Source organism: Otolemur garnettii, unplaced genomic scaffold, assembly GCF_000181295.1.
Source record: "Otolemur garnettii isolate 467f Iridium unplaced genomic scaffold, OtoGar3 scaffold00056, whole genome shotgun sequence".
Lineage (NCBI taxonomy): Eukaryota > Metazoa > Chordata > Mammalia > Primates > Galagidae > Otolemur > Otolemur garnettii.
Genome location: NW_003852451.1, coordinates 8,294,847 through 8,316,633, shown reverse-complemented (window position 1 = coordinate 8,316,633; position 21,787 = coordinate 8,294,847). Strand labels below are relative to the sequence as shown.

General features: G+C 47.5%; 1 protein-coding gene across 1 annotated transcript in view; it reads right to left on the bottom strand.

Annotated features, from left to right (window-relative positions):
• Positions 1 to 6,954, bottom strand: part of EZR (ezrin) — a 52,271-nt gene extending 45,317 nt beyond the window's left edge. The window contains exons 1-2 of the mRNA XM_003792402.3: positions 6,850 to 6,954; positions 6,095 to 6,178 (exon numbers count right to left, since the gene is read on the bottom strand). Coding sequence (XP_003792450.1) covers positions 6,095 to 6,106 — 12 coding nt within the window. The 5' untranslated portion in view covers positions 6,107 to 6,178; positions 6,850 to 6,954. The remainder of the gene's footprint in view (positions 1 to 6,094; positions 6,179 to 6,849) is intronic.
• Between the last annotated feature and the right edge of the window lie 14,833 nt (positions 6,955 to 21,787).

The following is a 21,787-nucleotide window of genomic DNA, read 5'->3' as shown; positions in this document are numbered from 1 at the left end:
AGGTTGCTGTGAGCTGTGATGCCATGGCACTCTACCCAGGGGGATAGCTTGAGGCTCCGTCTCAAAAAAAAAAAAAAAAAAAAAAAAAAAGAAAGTAGGCACAGTGAACCATCCTGAGAATCCCCAAACTGCCAAAGATCATAACGGTGTAGGTCTAAGATAAGAATTACATTTTACTCAGTGATACTATTTTCCTTTCCCAAACAGTAAGTGTTAATAAAATTATTCAATGTTTTGTTAGAAATCACAGCACCATTATTTAAGGCAGGAACTAACAAAAGGGGCCAGTATGGAAGGAACAAGAGAAGAATGAAAAAAGGAACAAGGACTAGAATATCCTGCTTCCCTATCATTTAGCAGGAACAACGTGTAGGCTCTTTTTTGTCTTTATAAACAAAGAACCAAAATTTGAGAGACCACTGGTCACTGCCAAGTTAATCTCTGCTACTGGACTCTGCAGAGGGAAGTTCGAATCAGGGGACACTGCCTTGGACCTTGGCTGGCCTTGTCCACACTCCTAGGCCTAAGTGATCCTCCTGCCTCAGCCTTCCAAATAGCTGGGACTATAGGCCCACACCACCATGCCCAGCTAATTTTTTCTATTTTTGGTAGACATGAGGTCTCACTCTCGCTCAGGCTAGTCTCGAACTCCTGGGTTTAAGCGATCCTTCCACCTCGGCCTCTCACAGTGCTAGATTACAGGCATGAGCCACCTGACCTGGCCTCACTTCACTTCTTCACTGAGATGCAGGAAAAATGAATACATAAAAATTGCCATTTTCCTACTAAATCAGTAGTTCTCAAATTTTGGTGTGCATGAGAACCATCTGGGGAGCTTATTTAAAGCACAGGTACCCAAGGGCACCCCTCACCCTAGAGATGGAGAGTCATTAGCGCTTTGAGGGACCCAGGAATTAAATTTCCAGATAATTACTACACCTAAATTTGACACCACCACACTAAATTAACACTCCCTTTTAGTTTTATGTAGGTATAGTGTATACATACACTTAGGAGAAACATAGAAGCTACTACAGTATTTTAATTTATTTGGATTTTGAAATACTTCAAGGAGTCTGGTGCTTTTATATTTGAGGGGAGCAGTTATAATAATGAAAGCACGGGGTTGGGTGCCTGTAGCTCAAGCGGCTGATGTGCCAGCCACAGACACCAGAGCTGGCAGGTTCGAATCCAGTCCAGGCCCAACAAACAACAATGACAATTATAACCAAAAAATAGCGGGGTGTTGTGGTGGGCTCCTGTAGTCCCAGCTACTTGGGAGGCTGAGGCAAGAGAATGACTTAAACCCAAGAGTTTGAGGTTGTTGTGAGCAGTGGCACCACAGCACTCTACCCAGGGCAACAGCTTCAGACTCTGTTTCAAAAAAATAATAAAATAATACAAAAAAATGAAAGCAAGGACTTCAGTCATAGCCACAAATTTAGTAACATGTACAATTCTAGACTCTCAACCTTCTACCACCCATCGCTTATGCAAGACAGAAACCGGAAGTCAGCCTGACACCGCCCTCGGCCCTGCACATCCAATCTATCCTCAAGTCCTGTCAATTTCTCCTCCCAAGGAGCTCGGAAGGCATCCACGTCTGCGCTCCCAACACTGCTGCCTAAGCTAGGTACTATTTCCAAGGGTCGCATCCTCTCCTGCCTCCTACTGATTCTGTATCACAGACTGCTAGAACTTTCTAAAAGTGAAATCTGACCATGTCACCTCCTCCCAGTCAAAATCCTCAGTTGAGCTTGAAAATACCTGAGAAAGGCCTGCAAGGTATGGCCTGACTTGTTGTCCTCTGGCCACACTGGTCTTCACGTGGAGCCCTAACCTTGACTTCCCCCACCACCCACCACCGTGCTTCTGCACAGGATGCTCCCTCTGCCTGCAGAATGCGTGGTCTCAGGGATGCCTTCCTGACCCCCTCGACACCCAGGCGTGGCCCTGTCCACCAGGCCTCCCATGCCCTGCAGCTGCTGTTCCATACTTCCTCCGTGGGACTGTTTCCAGGTCTGTAATTCAGGAGCCTCAAAACCTCACATAGCAACTCAGTAAACGTCTGCAGAACTAGTGGGCCAACGGACACAGTCACCGCGCCTCACAGTGATTACGGCAAACCACTAATCCTAGTCAGCATTTCTCACTGCCATGTGCAAAATCTTAACTACCTAATAAAGCACCATCTGCCCATCACGATGAGGAGGGGTGCAAATACGTCCCAGGTGTCCAGATTGTGGTGGGGAGGAGTAAAATGCATTCAGTATATTCTGCTCGTTAAATAAAATATTTAGTGGAAGCGGCCATGTATTCCCAGAGAGGCCAGGTAATCTTAGAAATTAACATTTTGGCACAGGTAGAACTTTGAACAGAGTTTTCCTAAAGAGAAGTGAAACTTCTGTCAAATTAGAAAATTTTGTAACAGCAATTTAGAAACGACAGAGAGGGCATTCGAAGGCAGTTAAAATCTAAGGTTCTTTCTCAAACACCTTTAAGAGATCTGGGCCTCAAATATAGCACCTTTTCCTCCCTAAGCTCGACCACAGTGGTTTTTCTTTCCAATTCCCATGCCTCCCTTCTGTCTTGATTTATAGACATCAAGTATGGGAGAGGAGGCTCGGCGCCTGTGGCTCAACCGGCTAAGGCGCCAGCCACGTACACCTAAGGTGGCGGGTTCGAATCCCCAGCCCGGACCCGCCAGACAGCAATGACGGCTGCAACCAAAAAATAGCTGGGCGTTGTGGCGGGTGCCTGTGGTCCCAGCTACTTGGGAGGCAGAGGCAGGAGACTCACTTGAGCCCAGGAGTTGGAGGTTGCTGTGAGCTGTAATGCCACGGCACTCTACCCAGGGGGACAGCTTGAGGCTCTGTCTCAAAAAAAAAAAAAAAAAAGTATGGGAGAGGAAAGAAAAAGGGGTTCCAGTCACCCTAACATCAAAGGGCACAGAGGCTGCTTCCAGAACCAGTAACCTGAGCACCATCCCCTACACCTCTGCCCAGAGCGGGGGACCCACAGGCCAAACAGCATGAGGAGAGGTACCCACTGGAACCCCAAATCATCCTTCTTGGCAGTCTGCCAGTTACACATGAACAGATCCCCAAAGCAGCTGTGGGAAAAGCAAACGCACCACAGCTGCTCCTCTCTCCAGATCCTGGGGCTGACCAGATCCTCCCCAGGCCCTGGAGCAAGATTCCACTCCCACGTCACTTCAGGAGTCTGCCCATCCCCCTTTCAGAGATTTTCCTCTGAACTGCGTCAAACATGACCAAGGATCTTTTCCTCTCTGAAGACACTTTTGGCGAGTTTTCTACCTCCCATTTCAGCATTGCCAGTGTCTTCACTCAGAACCAGACACTAACCTCCCAGAGGACAAGCTCTGTCTCACCCCCAAGCAGGTCGCCCTCTTGAGGAATGAATAAACCACTCAATCTTTTTAATAAGTGATGCTTTATTTAAGAAAACACAGCAAATGATTATTATTTCACTTTTACTGTTTTCTGAATAAGGTCATCAAAAATACTTAGATAAGCAAAAATACTTTGCCTGCCAAACAAGGGTGACCGGTTGCAAGGGATCAGGTGAAAAGCTGAAATACTGCACTGTGTCCACTCTTTTACTGTGTTTGCCCCTTAATCCTGTGGTTAAACATTAAATCTCACGGAAGCCACCTAACATTCTTAGCTAACAGAACATTCTCAGCTTAGGTCTGAATAATTACAATCAATAATCCTTTGTTTTAAAGGACACATCCAGAGTTGTTGGTGGGTGCTCAGTTTTAACATTTACTAAGACAGCAAAAAAAAAAAAAAAAAAGACACCAAACCAAAAAGAAACACACACAAAACTGAATTCTCTATAAAGCCTTAGAAGTACCATATCCAAATACCAGCAAGTTCTAAACTCTTCTCAGTGACCAATGGGATAGCTCTAATAGAATCCACATCAAGAAAGGATTAGTATTAGTATCTTTATTTTATTTCTAAGATCCTCCTTTCCCCAAAAGGGGGCAGACAGGAATTTCCCACGGCAGACAAGTATGGCTCACCTAACAGGAAAACTGAAAACTAGATATTACGCAAGACTTAAGTCTTTTGAAAAGTTACTCCAGCTCTATTATACAGGTGATGCTCCTTAGCAGTTTAACAGCTACTTTCACTTTGTCAAATGTCAGAAGCATTTTTTAAGTTCAATTCATCATAAAAGACCTTTAAAGCAAAAGGAAATTAAAATATACCTGCTGTAAGAAATAAGAGAGAACCTTAAAAAGGACGTCTGACACATACAACACGGATGAACCCCCCCCCAACAATGTGGAATGGGAAATGAGACTGTCAAACAAATGACAAATGCTGTTATAATTCCACCTCTACCAGGTACCTAGAGCAGTCAATGTCACAGACCCAGAAAAAGTAGAAGGTGACAGCCAAGGGCTGGGGGGAGGGGCAAGTGGGGAGTCTCCTGGGGAGTTTCCTGGTTACAGAGTTTCAGTTTGGGGTGATGAAGTTCTGGAGACAATGTTGTGATGGTTGCACAACAATGTGAATGTACTTACTGTACACCCCAAAATGGTTGTGATAAATTGTATATTATGTATACTTAACCACAATAAAAAAGAAAAAGAATAAAAGAGATTTCTTTATTATGAGAAATGAGAAAGAGAAGTAGTAACCGGCTTGCTGACCTTTTTACTGAGTGCTATCTTAACAGCTGAGCTCTGTGTCTTTCCTTTTAGTGAAATAAAGAAAACCACACCAGATGAGGTAATACCCTTGACCAATCCTCTGCATACCACTCACTCAGCCCAGAGTAAGGATCTGTATTCAGGTCAGTTTCACACACCACAGGTACTGAGAAGCCTGGATGTCAGGTGTCAGTTTTAAGTTTGAAATTTAAAGAATTTGTGTAGGAAAAAAAAAAATCTACATCATGAATGAAATAATATAACTTAGGCAGAAACTACATTAGCTTCTGAACCAATTACCATATTAATAGAGTAATTTCTTTAGCGTAACAGTGAAATAAGACTACTAATAAAGAACTTCTTTGAGAGAACAAAGAATTTAACCGTAGGAAAAGCACATATGCATTCATTACAGAACCAACTTATTTTGAAAAACCAGAAATAAATTCCCTCCAACTTATTTTGAAAGACCAGAAATAAATTCCCTATGTATCTTTAATTGCAATTTTAATTAATCCTGATCTTTTGTCCGTTGTGATTCAAAACTCAATTAAAAAATGTTAATCCCTCTTCCAGGTGTCTAGTTACCCGTTCACCAATGTTAAGGAAGGTAGAATATACAGCATTTTCTAAGAAATGCCAGTCACGAAGAACCTGCCTCGTTCTCACAACTCCCCAGGCCTGGCCAGCTAATCAACAGTCAGATAGATTCCAGGGGACAGGGGTGCGGGCACTTTAGCCAGCTGACCCGGAGCAGACGCGAGGGAACGAGCTCAAGGAGCCTCCCCGTCAGGCTCCGCCCGCCTCCATCTGCAATTCAAGTCCGTAGGTAACTCTCAGAGACAGAAATCCTACTACAACCAGCACATTTCATGGTTAACAGGACATGGCTTCACCGGCCGGCGGAAAACGGCTGTAAGGAAGCTGAAAGGCAGCTTCAGAAGGACATGGCCTCCTCTTTCGAATGCCCTTTAAGTCGCTCCAGGGTGTGTAGGTCGCATCTGGTTTCGACACTGAAGGAACCCTGAGAGCAGGCGTAGGTGGTCGGAAGCACCTGAGTGTCCTGCGATCTGGACTTTTTAAGGAACTTCAGAGTTGGCATTAGCACTCGCCTTTAAAATCTAAGTGTAAAGGGGGCCTCTAGTTTTTATAAAAGACCGTAAATGCTGGAGAGGGAGCTCACAAAGACACAAAGACGTCAAGAAAACAATCAAGATCTTGTTTTCTTAGCGTTCCACCAAAGGGTGAACGAGTAACAAAGAGGGGCGACGACACCCGATTCCAGTGCTCTTAGCGGTTTAAAAAAGAATCCCGCCCCAGACAGCAGTGCCCCGCGCCTGGTGCAGGTAACTCCCTCGGAGATCAAGCCCGACGCGCGCTACCCTGCCCCGAAACGCGGCAACTTACTGGTTTCGGCATCTTCGGTTCCTGATGGGTTTCCTCAGTCCCCCGGAAACACGACTCTCCAGCAGCAGCCTCGGTTGTCCCCACCTGCAGGCAGAGAAGAGTCCTCAGAGCGCTCCGCAGCCCTCGCGCCCGCCCTTCGCACAGTCTGCGCGCGCCCCGCGCACCCGCTTAAGAACCGGCCCGCCGGGGCTGAGTCACCGCCCCGCCCGCCACGGCGGCCCGAGAGAAGGGGGTGCGGGGAGGAGTAGGGGTAGCGGGGCGCGAGCCCGCCACGGTACTTCTCGGGGCTGCCCGGAAGCCTGCGCGGGACAGAGCACACAGCAAGTTTCACTTTGTGTAACAACCGTTGCTCCAGGGTTAAAACCGCAACCGTCGAACCTTTGAGAAACACTTTTAAAAAATTGTAACCGCCCCGAGCTGCAGAGGGGCGGCGCGGGACGGGAGCGCGTCCCCGCACCTGGGCTCTGCTTTTATTTTGCTAGAGGACCCTGGGGCAGAGTGGAAAGAGGAAGGTCGCGCGGCGGGTGCACTCGCAGGTTCAACTCCACCTGCCCGCTGCGGCGGCCGGGCGGAGACCCCCAAATCCCGCCACCCCCCAACAAGCCACCGGCCGGGGCTCGCGCACGGTTGCTCCTCCAACGGGCCGGCCCGGCCACAGCAGTGGTCGTGTCTGGCCTCTGACCGCCCCCGAGCGCGCGGCGCGAACTCGTCCGGCCCGGTCCCTCCGCCCACCAGCCCCGCCGCGCCCCGCTCACCCGCTGCGCCTGCAGTACCCGGTGCGCTCCCAGCGGTCTGAGCGTCCTGCCGGCGCGCTGCTGCCCGCGCTCCCAAGAGGCCCCAGCTGGGCGGGGTCCTGGGACCTCGCCCCGCCCCGCGCCCCGCCCCCCGACCTGCGAGGTGCGCCCGGGGCAAGATGGCAGCAGGCTGCCGGATTCGCTCCATCTTTAAAGAGTTTCCCTTCCCGCTGCCGTCCCCTTGCCCTTGCAAGAACTGCAATCGGGTTCTCCTCCTGAGCAGAGTGTAAAGTGCAAGGCTGTTCATTCCATATTGGACGGACGGAAATAAAGAAAATGGAAATAAACCTAGAGGGGAGGGCGGCCTCGGGTACCGTTGACACCCCCACCCTGCGGCTGCGGCACTTGGCCGCCGAGCCCCGACGCACGTGGCTGGCCCAGCATCCGCCTTCTAATTCCTCCGAGAAAGACGCGCCATTGCCCCTTTGCTTTGTACTCCGGCTAAGGGACAACTGTGTGCTCGTTTGATTTGACTAGCAAAAAGCTTTACAGGAACCTTCTCTGAAATTCTGGGGATTTTATTTTTACTTTATTTTTTGTTACTGTTTCTTAGGAGTAATTTTTAAAACACGCAAAACATATGTATTTTGGGAGTCAGTAGACTTTTCTTGCTCCGTGATGATTGAGTGCTGGTGATTAGAGCAGTGGTTCTCGGAGTCCCAGATGAGCCGCATCAGCATTAGCTGGGAAGTTGCACAAGTGGAAAGTTAAGTGCTGCTCCAGCCAAGGGATTCAGACGCTCCAGCGTTGGAAGATGCAATCGGTGCATCAACAAACCCTCCAGGTGATCAAGATGTCGGCTAAGGGTTGAGACGAGTGCATCTCCTCAATTTCTTTTCTTTTCTTTTTTTGAGACAGAGTCTCACTTTGTTGCCCTCCGTAGAGTGCTGTGCTGTCGTAGCTCACAGCAACCCCAAACTCTTAGTGATTTTCTTGCCCTCAGCCTCCCAAGTAGCTGGGACTAGAGACGTTCACCACAATGCCTCGCTATTGTTAGAGATGAGGTCTGGCTCTGGCTCTGGCTCTGGCTCAGGCTGGTCTTGTACCTGTGAACTCAGGTAATCCCCTGCCTCGGCCTTCCAAAGTGCTGGGACTACAGGGGTGAGCCTCCGCCACCGTGCCCAGCCCTTCTCCTGAATTTCTTTACCACTAACTCCCTGTCTGCACTAGACAAGTTGTTTAATGACTTTGCATTTTAGTTTTCTCAGCTGTAAAATGGCGTAATTATGGCACCTGTTTCAGAGAGCTGTGATGGGGATTAGATGAGTTAATACATATAAGATGTCTACAGCAGTATTTGGCCCGTAGTAAGCACTGGAATCTATCTTGGTAGAAAGACTAAACCAGTGACTTTGGGCAAGGTTCCAAACTCTAAGGCTCAGTTTCTCACTTTGTAGAATGGACATGCTAATTAGCATCTCCTACGTAAACTTGTAAAGATTAAATGAGATGGTGTATGGAAAGTGCTTAGCACAGTGCTGGGCTGGTAGTAATGCCTAACCTGTCCTAGGAGCAGACTGCTGCGTGGGCAACCCTAACCATAACAAGGTACAGATCCAGGGCATTTCCAGAGGTTAGGGAGAGGAGGGAAGTCTTAAATGAGACTGGTTAAATGAGATGGTGTGTGGAAAGTGCTTAGCACAGTGCTGGGCTGGTAGTAATGCCTAACCTGTCCTAGGAGCAGACTGCTGCTTGGGCAACCCTAACCATAACAAGGTACAGATCCAGGGCATTTCCAGAGGTTAGGGAGAGGAGGGAAGTCTTTTGTGAGATTTTGACCTCTATTCAACTAAGTGTTCCCTCTGAAAGACTGAATTTCTTTTGTATTAAAATGAAGATATAATGGTAACTTCAGTAGAAAGGAAACTATGAAAGATGTTCAAGTAACCTACAGTGATAACGATTCGGATTGAACATAGTAATTCCTTAACATACCCCACCTCCACTGTCTTATCACTGCCTAGAACCTTGTTAACCGGTTTTGGTTCCTGACTCTGATGATAGGATACACCTGTAATCTAACTTTTATCTTGATCACTTCAAAGGATATTGTCATCAAAACTGGATGTTTGAAATAGCAAAGGCCTAAGACCTTCTAGAGAGCATTTCTGAACTTTCCCCTTCAGGGGAGTGCTGCAAAATAAAATGGCATTTCACCTGGGGGTTATGGTAACAGTGAAAAGATGACAGATTCTAGAAACAAACAGAGCTAAGTCTGAAATCTGGTTTCAGCACTTCCAAGCTGGTAACCTAGGGCACGTCTCTCAGGCCAACTGAGCTTTCATCTCTAATGTAAAATGAAGAGGACAGTATGTATTTCATGGTACTCTTGTGTCGTGAATCATGTAATGTGAGCACTTTAATTTACTCCATTTATATGAATAACCAGCCTCCTGTAGCTGCAGATTTTGCATCTGAGGATTCAGCCAAACTTGGATCAAAAATATTTGGAAAAAAACACCCCAAAACAATATGACAATAAGAAATACAAATAAAAAGCCAATGCAGAATATAGCAACGTTTTATATAGTATTTAGTATCTAGAGATGATTTAAAGTATACGGGCAGATTGCATATAACTACATAATTTTGTATTAGGGAATTGAGCATCTTGAAGATTTTGGTATCTGAGTGAGTCCAAAATCCAGTTCCCAGAGGACACCAAGGGACCACCATGTAAGTCCTTTCGTAAGTTAATATGTCATATTTTGCATATGCATTCCTTATTTGTAAAAAGGAATTTTTACATTTCACATTTTACATTTCATTTCACATGTTACTGTGGTGTACATTGTTCCCTCTTTCCCACCCCCCCAAACATTTATACTCTATCTTATGACTGTTTTTTGTTTGTTTTTAGAGACAGAGTCTCACTTTACCGCCTTCGGTAGAGTGCCGTGGCATCACACAGCTCACAGCTCCAACTTCTGGGCTTAGGCGATTCTCCTGCCTCGGCCTCCCAAGTATTTTTTTTTGCAGTTTGGCCAGGGCTGGGTTTGAACCTGCCATCCTCAGTATATGGGGCTGGTGCCCTACCCACTGAGCACAGGCCTTGCCTTGTTTGTTTGTTTTCTGAGACCGGGTCTCACTTGGTAGTCCTCAGTTATATGCTGTGGCATCATAGCTCACAGCAACCTCAAATTCCTGGGCTCAAGTAATTCTCTTGTCAGCCTTCTGAGTAGCTGGGACTACAGGTGCCCACCACAACTTTTGGCTATTTTTAGAGGTGGGATCTTGCTGTTGCTCAAGCTGGTCTCAAATCTGTGAGCTCAGGCAATCCACTCACCTCGGCCTCCCAGAGTGCTGGGATTACAGGCACGAGGCACCTCGCCTGGCCCCTTATGAGTGTTTTAAGGAGAGTTTTTCAAGGGTAATTAATTTTTGTCAGCCTTTAGAACCTGAGCTGCTCCCCCAACACACAGAAAACAGAACTCCAGCTGTATTTGTATTGAAGCTGAAGTATGCTTCTCTAGGAATTATGGCTCAGTCTCAAGTGACAATCCATGTCTTTAAAGTCCCTCAGGTAGTTCTGATGTATACCAAAATTTGAGAACCACTGACTTAGGATGTGACAGGACCCTAACAGGCATTATTTACGTTGCCTCTGTCTTCACCCATCTTTTCCCTGTATTTGAAAGTCATGATTTTGTTAATACGTGATAATCAATGCCTTGGAAGGAAGTGAGGAAACACTGGGGCCAGGAGTCTTGGATACTATTCTCTGCTCTGTGTTCATTTAGACAATGACCTTGAATGATTCCTCATTGCAGAATTTCAGTTTCTCAGATAGAGGAAGGCAATCATATGTCTACCTCCTAGGCCTGGTAAAAAGCTATTGGTAACTTGCCTGGAGTTGTTCAGGCAAGGTTAAACTAAGGTGAGCGAGGGCAGCCATCCCGGCGGCATAAGAAACAATGCAAGGGCTGGAACCTCTGCACATGGAACAGTCCCATCCCCTGATACACAGGCTTCCTATCAAATCACCTTGGAGCCTATCTCCATGCTGGTGCCAGGTCAATCTCAACCACTACAAAAAAAAGTTCACAAATAGTATGACAATCTCCAGCTGCAGTCACTCCAAAAGAACAGTCAACACGCAATAGGGAAACACATAAAGAATAGTCTTGGCAAAACAAGAATTTGAGTTATTTTTCAGTACTTAATAACCTTGGGTGAAAATTTAAGACAGTGGAGGACAGGGAGGTGATGCCATTAGGGAAGGCCCCCTGCGTTGGAAACATTATACTCAGCTGTGTGGTGGTCCACAGGTGTCCTTCACAGCCTCTTGTTACCTCTTCGTAGGTCTGAAATGTTTATTTTAAACATAACATTAGGATAAGCGTTTCACTGGCTGAGAGGATAGCCATAGAGAAATAAACATTTCGTGGACGTGGCTCAAGCAGCTAAGACGCCAGCCACATACACCTAAGGTGGTGGGTTCGAATCCAGCCCGGACCCGCCAAACAACAATAATGGCTGTAACCAAAAAAGAAAAAAAAAAATAGCCGGGTGTTGTGGCGGGCACCTGTGGTCCCAGCTACTTGGGAGGCGGAGGCAGGAGACTCGCTTGAGCCCAGGAGTTGGAGGTTGCTGTGAGCAATAAAGCCATGGCATTCTACCCAGGGTGATAGCTTGAGGCTCTGTCTCAAAAAAAAAAAAAAAAACATTTCGTGGACTCTTATAAAGTTCTATGAACTTCACATACAAATTCCTGATATCATTTGATGTTCCTTTTTGACCTCTGGAAGGGTCTTTTCAGGGAGGAAGAGAGAGCACAGGAAGAACCAGACTCAGACAACCTGACAGGTGGCAACTCAGCTATGCACAAATATGCACTGTGTTCAGAAATAATTTTTAAGGATCTTTACAGGATGACAGCTAGGAAGAGTCTCCTGGTACTATGTTGATGGTACAACTTAAATAATTTGGATCTGCTATGAAGAATTTTGGCCACTGGCTATTCCTAATTGTTCTTTTGGCTTATTGAATAATTTTCATAAATATCCTTTTTTTTTTGCCATTTTTGGCTGGGGCTGGGTTTAAACCTGCCACCTCCGGCATATGGAGCCGGCACACTCCTTTGAGCCACAGGCGCCGCCCCATAAATATCCTTAATAATTTTTATGTAAAAGAGTACTAATGACCACACAACTTGTTTGACTAATAAACTCCCAAACAGCATAGCTTTTTTTATTATGATTTTTTTTTAGCTCTGATCATTTCTTCCAAAAAAATTTTTTTGCTTTAAAAGCGTGTGGTATGATGAGGTAATAGGAGGGATCTTAAAGCCCATCTGTTTGGACACTCATTTTACAGAGGAAGCAGGCCGAGTGAGATTAATCATCCTCATTTCTGCATTCAGATTTCTCTTATCAAGATCAACATCTTGCTAAATCCAGGGGCCAAACTTCTCGGTCTCAGCTGACCCTCCTCCTAAGCAGCCTTTGACCCTTCCCCTGGGGCACATTCTGTTCTTAGGGTTTTGTGTTTTCTCCTCCTCCAGGGTCCTCCCTAGCACTTATCTCTGTAGTTGCCCTTCCTGGGTCATCTCTCTCCTTTTCCAAGGCTTTAGTCACATCTGCAGCCCTGACCTCTCCCATAGCAGCAGCAGCGGTGTTTCCAAGGTTCTTGACTGTTCCACAACTGCCCCCCCTCAGCTTTGCCTTTCTCAGCAAAGCACTCCAGCATCCACCACGCTAGAAGTCAGCTGTATTCTTCTCTTTTCCTCCATTCCATTTCTTTCTTTCTTTTCTTTTAAAGACAGAGTCTCACTCTGTCGCCCTGGGTAGAGTGCCATGGCATCATAGCTCATGGCTACCTTAAACTCTTGGGCTCAAGCGATCCTCTTGCCTCAGCCTCCCAAATAGCAGAGACTTAATAGTTGAGACTACAGGCACCCACCATGATGTCTGGCTAGTTTCCCGGCCCCCCCCCCGCCCCCGGGAGATGGAGTCTCACTTTGTCACCCTTGGTGGAGTGCTGTGGCGTCATAGCTCACAGCAACCTCAAACTCTTGGACTCAAGTGATCCTCTTCCCTCAGCCTCTGGAGTAGCTGGGACTATAGGTGCCCACCACAACGCCCAGCTATTTTTAGAGACAGGGTCTCACTCTTGCACAGGCTAGTGTCAAACTCCTGAGCTCAGGCAATCCACCCGCCTCAGCCTCCCAGAGTGCTAGGAGGCCTGAGCCACCACGCCTGCTCCCCACCTTTTTTTTTTTAAGACTTTATTTATTTATTTATTTATTTTGCAGTCTTTGGCCGAGGCTGGATTTGAACCCGCCATCTCTGGCATATGGGGCCGGCGCCCTACCCTTTGAGCCACAGGCGCCACCTTTTTTTTTTCCCCACCTTTTTTTGGGGGGGGGTGTTTGCTCTTGTTCAAGCTGATCTCAAACTCCTGAGCTCAAGCAATCCACCCACCTCAGCCTCCTGGAGTGCTGTGATTACAGACGTGAGCCACTGCACCCAGCTCCTCCACCCCCTTTCATATAGTTCTCCCTAGTATCTGACAGACCTGCCAGCCCCAGTCGAGGATGCCCTGTGTGCATCTGTGGCTCCAGACCCTCATCTGTCACTCTGTCTGAGCTTGAGCTCCTTCTGTGAATACATTAGCCCCATTCCTGCCTAGGGTCTCATTCTTGCCTGTCTCTGCCAGCCTGGCCTTTCCTCTTCCTCCAGATCTTTGCCAAAATCCCAGCTCCACCTGGAGCACTTCCCATCTGCCTCCAGAGCACCCGGCGGCCCTCTGCAGTGGCCGGGCTTGATGTTTGCTTCTTTGTTTGCTATCTTCCTCATAAGAATTGAAGCCCTGTCTGTCTTGTTCACTGCTTGTTCCCCAGCAGCTAAAAGAGTGCCTGGTGCATAGTAGATATTCAATAAATAGTTGTTGAATGAACAAATGGGCAAAGACTGCTAGTTAGTCCCCAACCCAGGGTTCCCAGGTCAGTGTTCCTTCCTGGGTACCATGGAGCTGTCTGCTGACTTGCTAATCATGAAGAGTTTATTTTCCCAGAAGTCTTTTATTTGATAACATCAGCTGTCAAAAAAACCCATAGAAAACCAGATATTAAAAAAAAAGAAAAAGAATCCATGCACTTGGAATCTTTCTAACTTTCCCTTAAAGTTTATTAATTCTAATTTTCATTGAGGTTCGAACAAGTTGATTAGTTGCTTTCCCAGGGCACAGCAGATGGAGAGAGGGTGCAGGATGGAAGCAGACAGGCTGGCAGCGGTAGGAAATGATGCTTGACAGTGAAGAGCCTAAACTGCTACAGAGCAGACCACGCAGAAGGGCAGCCACTGGGGCGAGTGTGTGGGACAGTCCTCAGGAGCCCTGAGGACACGGAGTACAGCCCAGGGCATGACTGATGTCCACAGTGCTAGTTTTCTCAGGAAAGGGATTTATGTTTGCTCTCCACTATCAGAAAACATCTTATGTTGCAATATTTTAAAATTATTAAATGTTTTAAATCTTTAGGAGACAATTCAATAGACAACTATGTACTCACTGTCTGGATTTAACAAATGGTACTCTTTTATCCTATTGTCTCATTATCTTGAATTTTTTTAAAAATTGAGACAGGGTCTGAGTGTGTCCCCCAGGCTAGCATATAGTGGCATGATCCTAGTTCACTGCAACCTCAAACTCCTAGGCACAAGCCATCCTCCTGCCTCAGCCTCCCAAGTAGCTGAGACTACAGGTAGGTGTCTGCTACCACACCCAGCTGGTATTTCTATTTTTTTTTGTAGAGACAGGATGTCACTCTTACCCAGGCTGGTCTCAAACTCCTGAGCTCAAGTGATCTTCCTGACTCCGCCTCCCAGAGTGCCAGGATTACAGATCTGAGCCATCCTGTTCAGGCCTTCTTTTAATTACAAATCCTACCAAAATAAAGCAGCAATGTTTTGAAAGGCACAGCGTGACACAGATGGCTTTAGTGTTCATTTGGATTGCTACCTGCACAAGCTGTGACCTCCTGGGCTTGCTATCCCAAGTACCTAGATTAGAGCCTTGCACATAATTGGTGCTCAGTAAATATTTATCCAACTAAATTGAACCCAAAGCACCATGTGCTTTCTGTAGTGAAGAAGATAATGTCTGAGCATTTAGATGTCTGGATCCTAGAGATTTGACACATAAACTGGAGAATTAGTACTTTTAAACAAAAGCTTTTTTTAAAATTAAAAAAATTTAAATATAGCTTTGTGATAAACAGGACAAACAGGTTTCAGTAGTGAAGTTACCTGACCTGGATAGAATGGATCTTACTGAATATCAACAGGATCCACTCCAGAATGAATTCATCTCTATAATGTCTTGAGCAATGCTTTACCCTGGGCTGAAAACACCGACCATATCCTTCATTCGACAAATATTTGTTGAGCTGCTCTCCCTGTCAGGCAGTGAGCTACAAGGAAGAGGAGACAGATGAAGCCCCTAAAGTTTACACTTAATTAAAATTTGGCCTTTGGCTGTTTGGGGTTTACCAGAGTTCCCATAAATTTCCATGAAATCATCTTTGTCCCTTGGCCAATCTGCAATTCCAAGCCACTTCCTCAGACTGGGTCCTACGGTGACTCCAAGACAGTGCTTCAGGAATGCAGGGACAGCAGGATGGTAGAGTCCAAGGGCAACTGTAAGGTCTGGGTCTGGTTCCAGCCCTGCCATTGATTGTGAGTGTCAGTGTGCAGGCTGGGGGCTGTGCCAGCTGGAGGACAGGCTGCCCCTCCTCAGCTTCCGCCAGTGGCTGTGGCCATGCTGTCCTGCTACCCATCTAATTTTTAAGAAGAGCCTGAAATACTGACAAAATATGGATATGAAGTTTCCCAATTTTTAAATGTTGGTGAATGAGTTACAAATTTTTTTCAAGCCTTTCTTCAACTCAGACAAAATATATCTGCAGGCCAAGTGTGTGTACATCCTCTGCTTTGTGCTCTACAGACTTGTTTTAGAATCTGCCCTAGATCTGGGTTCAACCAGGCAATTCCCCCTGTCCCCCTAAACTCCAAAGTGCTGTCTCCCCAGCCATGCTTGACTGCCCGGTGACCCTGTGGGCAGGGACTGCCTTCCCTGTTCAGGTGTGGTAGACAACAGCCCCATCCGCGCAGCCTCTCTACTCTTTGTGCCCACACTAAGGCAGTTCTTATGATCTTATTTCCAATTTGGGGAATTGTCATTGTTAGTAACTTGAGGCCTTAGGCTTGGAAGGGGTGACCCCTCATTTGAGGTGGACGCAACACCTGAATGGTTGGCCCCCACTCCTCCTCCCTGGCCGGCCTCACCTGTGCTGGCTGCCCTGGTTGGGGTACACCCCAACCCATTTCTCTGCCAGCTTTTCCTCGCTCAGTAATGAAGAGTGAAGAGTGGTTTCCAGCTTTCTGTACATTCCTTTTGCTGGGGCACTCTAGCCTGGGTGACAGAATGAGACTCTCAAGGAAAAAAAAAAAGAAAAAGTCTTCAAGGAAGGTTTTTTTTTTTTGTCCTTGGTATTTCCAAGGTTCTTGACTGTTCCAGAACTGCCCCCCTCAGCTTTGCCTTTCTCAGCAAAGAACTCCACCATCCACCACCCTAGAAGTCAGCTGTATTCTTCTCTTTTCCTCAATTCCTTTTCTTTCTTTCTTTTTTTTTTTTTGAGACAGCCTCACTCTGTCACCCAGGCTAGAGTGTAGTGGTATCAGCCTAACTCACAGCAACCTCAAACTCTTAGGCTCAAGTGATCCTCCTGCCTCAGCCTCCCAGAGTACTAGGACCCCAGGCATGAGCCACCCCACGGGGCCTAGGAAAGCTTCTTATCTAAATGTTTTTGACACCTATAACAAGTGACAGAATCAGTCTGCTCTCTCCAAACATGCCTTACTACTCTTCCTTCCCAGCTCTCCTGGGCCCATCTAAGCATCTCCGTTCCTTCGTTCCCTCTGGCTTCTCTCATTTTATTCAATCAGGAATAATCCACCTTCAGGAACTTCCTCCCTCCTCCTACCATGTTGCTCAGCAATCACTTCCCCCAAGTAATGCACTGGGCTCCGTTCCCTGTCAATACGGAGCCCACTTGCACGACATTGGAGGCTAGATCCTAGCCTTGGTCCCTGTGTTCAGGGTAAGTTACATCAGAGACTGGGCAGGAACTTGGTGATGGCTCCTTCCAGACATCTGTCTTTATCCCCTGGTGTCTACCTCAGCATCTGACACAGTGCAGGGCTCAGTGGACATTTTTATTGCACCAGTGTGGTTGGGCAAACCAGGCTTGTTTCCTTTGCAGCTTCCCATGACCCTGAGCACTCTCGGCAGACAGTAGCAACATAGATGCAGCCCTGGCTGATTAACTGCTCGTTCATCCCCAGAGGCTTTTGATAGAAGATTCTATCTATTCAAACTGAACCCAGCTCTCTTTGTTGTAGTCACTCCTTTTTATTCTCATCTTCCTTTTCCCATGATCCTAACGTGTTTAGTAGGTATCTTTTAGTTTATGTGTACTTTTTATAATATATCATTTAGTGTACACTTATTTCCAACATATACACTTGCTCTAAGATCACGTATTTCCTTTGATTTTCTCCCCACTCAGTGCTGTTTTATTTATCCAGCCATGTTGCCATAGGTTCACCAAATCCATCGGTTCTCAAAGTCAATCCTTCCCCTGTGCATTCCACCTTTCTTCCTGCCCTGGGTGTACGTTTAAGTTATCTCTGACTCCCACCAGCGCCATTGCTGAGATCATCTGCCCACATGTGTCTCTGGGCCTGAGAATTTCGATGGGACATAGAACCACAAATAAAAGTGTTGGGCCACAGGAAGGTGGCCATCCAAAAAGGGCAAGTCAGAGAGCACTATTAATAATCATATGAGGCTTGGCGCCTGTGGCTCAAGTGGCTAAGGCGCCAGCCACGTACACCCAAGGTGGCGGGCACTGTGGCAGGCGCCTGTGGTCCCAGCTACTGGGAGGCTGAGGCAGGAGACTCGCTTGAGCCCAGGAGTTGGAGGTTGCTGTGAGCTGTGATGCCACGGCACTCTACCCAGGGGGACAGCTTGAGGCTCTGTCTCAAAAATAATAATAATAATAATCACACGAGGACAAGAGGCACAAAAGAAGATTGTCCCAGGCCAAAAGCTATGAGGACATAGAAATTGACCAAAAGCCTACCAGACTGCCTTCCAGAGTGGCTCCTGTGCCCACCCTCCCCTAGCAAGGCAGGGGCCCCCACCTCTCCGCGTCCTGCCGCACTTCCCGTTGCCTGTTGCGCTTACTTCGCTCCATGATGATAAACGCGAGAGAGCTCGTTGTTGTTTTAATCCGCCTTCCTCTGGTTACCAGTATGTTTGTGCATTTCTCCTATGTTTGTCGGCCTTTGGATTTCCTCATTTGGAGATGGTTTGATTCCTTTGCCTCTCTTTCTGTTGGGGTTTTCTCTGTGATTTGTAAGAGTTTCAAATTTTCTGACTATTAATCCCTTGTCAGTTTTAGATACTGCAAATATTTTCTCCGTCAGCTGTATTAATTTTGTCAACTAGGTTCTTTGTCATCAAATTCATTATTTTTTTTTTTTGCCTTATAGTTTTGTATTTTTAACATTCATTTATAGCATTTTCTCTCCCTCATTTCAGAAAGAGACTCTCTTTTATTTTCTTCTCTTCTCAGGTTTGCTTTGAGACTTAATCTCCCTGGAAATGGAGTCTACTGGTGGGTGGAATTAAGCGGGGAATTGTCCTGTTTTTCTTCATGCGGAGAGCCAGTTTTCCCAGCTGCATTTCCCGTGGGCCTGCCTGCCAGTCCTGCCTGCCAGTCCCCTGCTCTGCTCCAGAGGAGTGCGTGTGTTCCTGTGTCTTGTCATCTATGGCGTTGTAGTGAGTGGGTCTCAACGCCCCAGAAGGCACTTTCCTTCTCAATGGTCCTCTTTTCTCTCCATGGATCCCTGTGAGATCCCATTATAAACCAATGAACCCCTGGGGATCTCTGTGGCTACACTTCCAGATTAGGCTGGGCCACTCCATTGGTTATTTTCTTTTTTCTCTTCATACCATCCTTACTGTCTGGTCATTAAATGTGAAATGTTCTTTTAAAAATATGTTTTGTTATAGAATTCAGACTGGCATTTCAATTCTACTCAGGTATAATCGTGGTGACCATTTTTAGCATAAACCTCTGAAAAAGTGAATGCAGCCTGCCATGTCATCTGAGAAGGGCCGGTTTGCTGCTGAGGGCCCTGGGCACACAGCCAGGACCCGGCCCAGCACAGCCTTCTCCACGCCCCTGTCGCTCACGGAGTCCTACAGGAATCCTTGTTTCCACTCCAAGGCCTTTCCCAGGCAGGCCACAGGCTCAGATCACTCCCAAAGCAGGCACTTGTCCTAGTGATAGACTTCTACACTTCTGAAGCCCTTTCCTGTCTTTCTCAGCCACACCCCGGATCCAATCCTGACAATTCTGCTCTCATGTCCATCTCCTCTTTCCCAATCTCCACTCAGTCCCTAGTGAGTCTGTGCCAGCCCGGAGGGCTGACCTGGACCCACCATTGGGCCTTAGCACCAGGGTGCCTCCGCTGCTGGTTCTCAAGTTGCTCCCAGCACTGACAGTCGTGTAATTAGCCTTTGTTTTCTCGGCATGTATTATTCATTCTTATTAAGGGCCGGTGCTACTCAAGGCACTGGATGGTCCTGATTATTGGAGTTTGTTTTCTTTTCCTCTGCCAGCTGCCTGCCAGGTAACTCCCTTCCCCAGATGACCTGGATCCTTAAGAACAGGGGTCCTCAAACTTTTTAAACAGGGGGCCAGTTCACTGTCCCTCAGACCATTGGAGGGCAGGACTGCGGGCCCCAGGATGAGTCGGTTGCTAAGCAGGACAAGCAGCGGCAGCAAAAATACCCGGAGGGCCAGATAAATGTCCTCGGCAGGCCGTATGTGGCCTGTGGGCTGTAGTTTGAGGATGCCTGCTTAAGAACCTGGTGACCTTGCCGTTTTGATTCCTTCTCCCAGGAATTATAAGTAGAACAGTAGAACAAGGGCCCTACCACCTGTTGCCCCAACTCCTGGATGCAGAGCCGAAAACTTTAAAAATCATCTGTTCTTTCCAGACTAGCCTGAGCAAGAGACCCTGTCTGTTAAAAAAATAGTTGGGCATTGTGGTGGGCACCTGTAGTCCCAGCTACTTAGGAGGCTGAAGCAAGAGGATCACTTGAGCCCAAGAGTTTGAGGTTGCTGTGAGCCATGGTGCTCTACCCCAGGGCAACTGAGTGAGACTTTGTCTTCAAAAATAAAAATAAAAAATAAATCACCTGTTCCACATGTATTTGCCCCGTTGCTTGAAAGGTGGATGCGTATCTCTGTGTCACAGGCGAGGAACCTGGGGCTCAGAGGGGAGTACCTCATCCCAGGCGCATGGCCTCCCCGCCCTGCTGTCTGGAGCTGACATGGGATAAGGCTGTGTTGAGAAGCTCAGTTGCTCTGCCCTGGACAATTAAAATAATCTCCACATGTTGCCCCTTTATCCATTCATTTAACCAACAGGTATTCATGAAGGACCTGGCTCGTGCCAGGCATGGCTTCCACACCACTTATTCTTTAGATCAGTATTGACTGAGCAGCCAGAGCTCTGGTGTGGATGGCTCTCAGTGAATAGCTCAGGACAGAGCCTGCTGGGGTAGCCGGGAATGCACATCGCAGGGGACAGAGAGCCATAGGTGCCCCGTAGAAGGCAAACTGGGACTTCCAACCCCAGTGTTCAGATGGTCCCAGGGGTGGGAGGGGTGGGATGGGGCAGGGGGTGCTGATGGGCTTAGGGAAGGTCCAAGGGTCCCAACCCTCTAAGTCAGGGACAGACTCTGGTCCCTGTGACAGGCAGGGCAAAATGAGTGGAGGGTCCTCCCCAGAGGCCCAGGCTGCTAGACGCTAGACCAACCAACCACAGAGACTGGAGCCAGGTGGCACCTTATGAAAACTGAGGCAGAAAAATTGTCAGTGGTGACTAACTTGGAATCATGTCCAGCAAAAGGATGCTGCTTCAGGAAAGCTGGGTCCTGAGCCCAGAGGGACAACCCAGGTCGCAGTGGGTGTGACTCAGGACAGGTGCAGGCCCTGCTGGGAGCAGGCAGATCCCAGCCAGAGTTCCCTATGGTCCTACCCCAGCCTACAGAGGGCCCCCATTCTCTCCCCTATGCCACCTGCTTCCCCTCCTCAGGCAAAGACTGGCTGCATGCCCCCGGCCGCCAGGTATGCTCTTCAGCCTCTGGGTCTGCCCTCCTTCACCTCCTGAATCCCACTTGCCCTTGAACAGGCGATGCAAAGACGACAAACTGTCCTTTTCCTGGCAGGGCGCTGGTGCACACCTGTAATCCAGCTCTCCAAGAGGCCAAGGCGGTGGATTGCTTGAGCACAGGAGTTTGTGACCAACCTGAGCAAGATTGAGACCCTGTCTACAAAAAAAGAAAAATTAGCCAGGCTCCATGGTAGGAGCCTGTAGTCCCAGTTACTCTGGAAGATCAGGCAAGAAGATTGCTTGACCTTGAGAGTTTGAGGTTGCTATGAGCTATGACTCCATGGCACTATACCCAGGACAACAGAGTAAGACTCTGTCTCAAAAAACAAAAAACAAAAAACAATAAAAAACCCCAAACCTTCCTTTTCCTTTTCCCGATCTTCCCAGTCTGTTTTAGCTGGGCCCTACCCCCAATTCCTGTGACACTGCTCTATTAACACACATTTGGGCTCGGCGCCTATGGCTCAGCCGGCTGAGGCGCCAGCCACATATACCTAGGGTGGCGGGTTCGAATCCCCAGCCCGGACCTGCCAGACAACAATGATGGCTGCAACAAAAAAAAAATGGCTGGGCGTTGTGGCGGGTGCCTGTGGTCCCAGCTGCTTGGGAGGCAGAGGCAGGAGACTCGCTTGAGCCCAGGAGTTGGA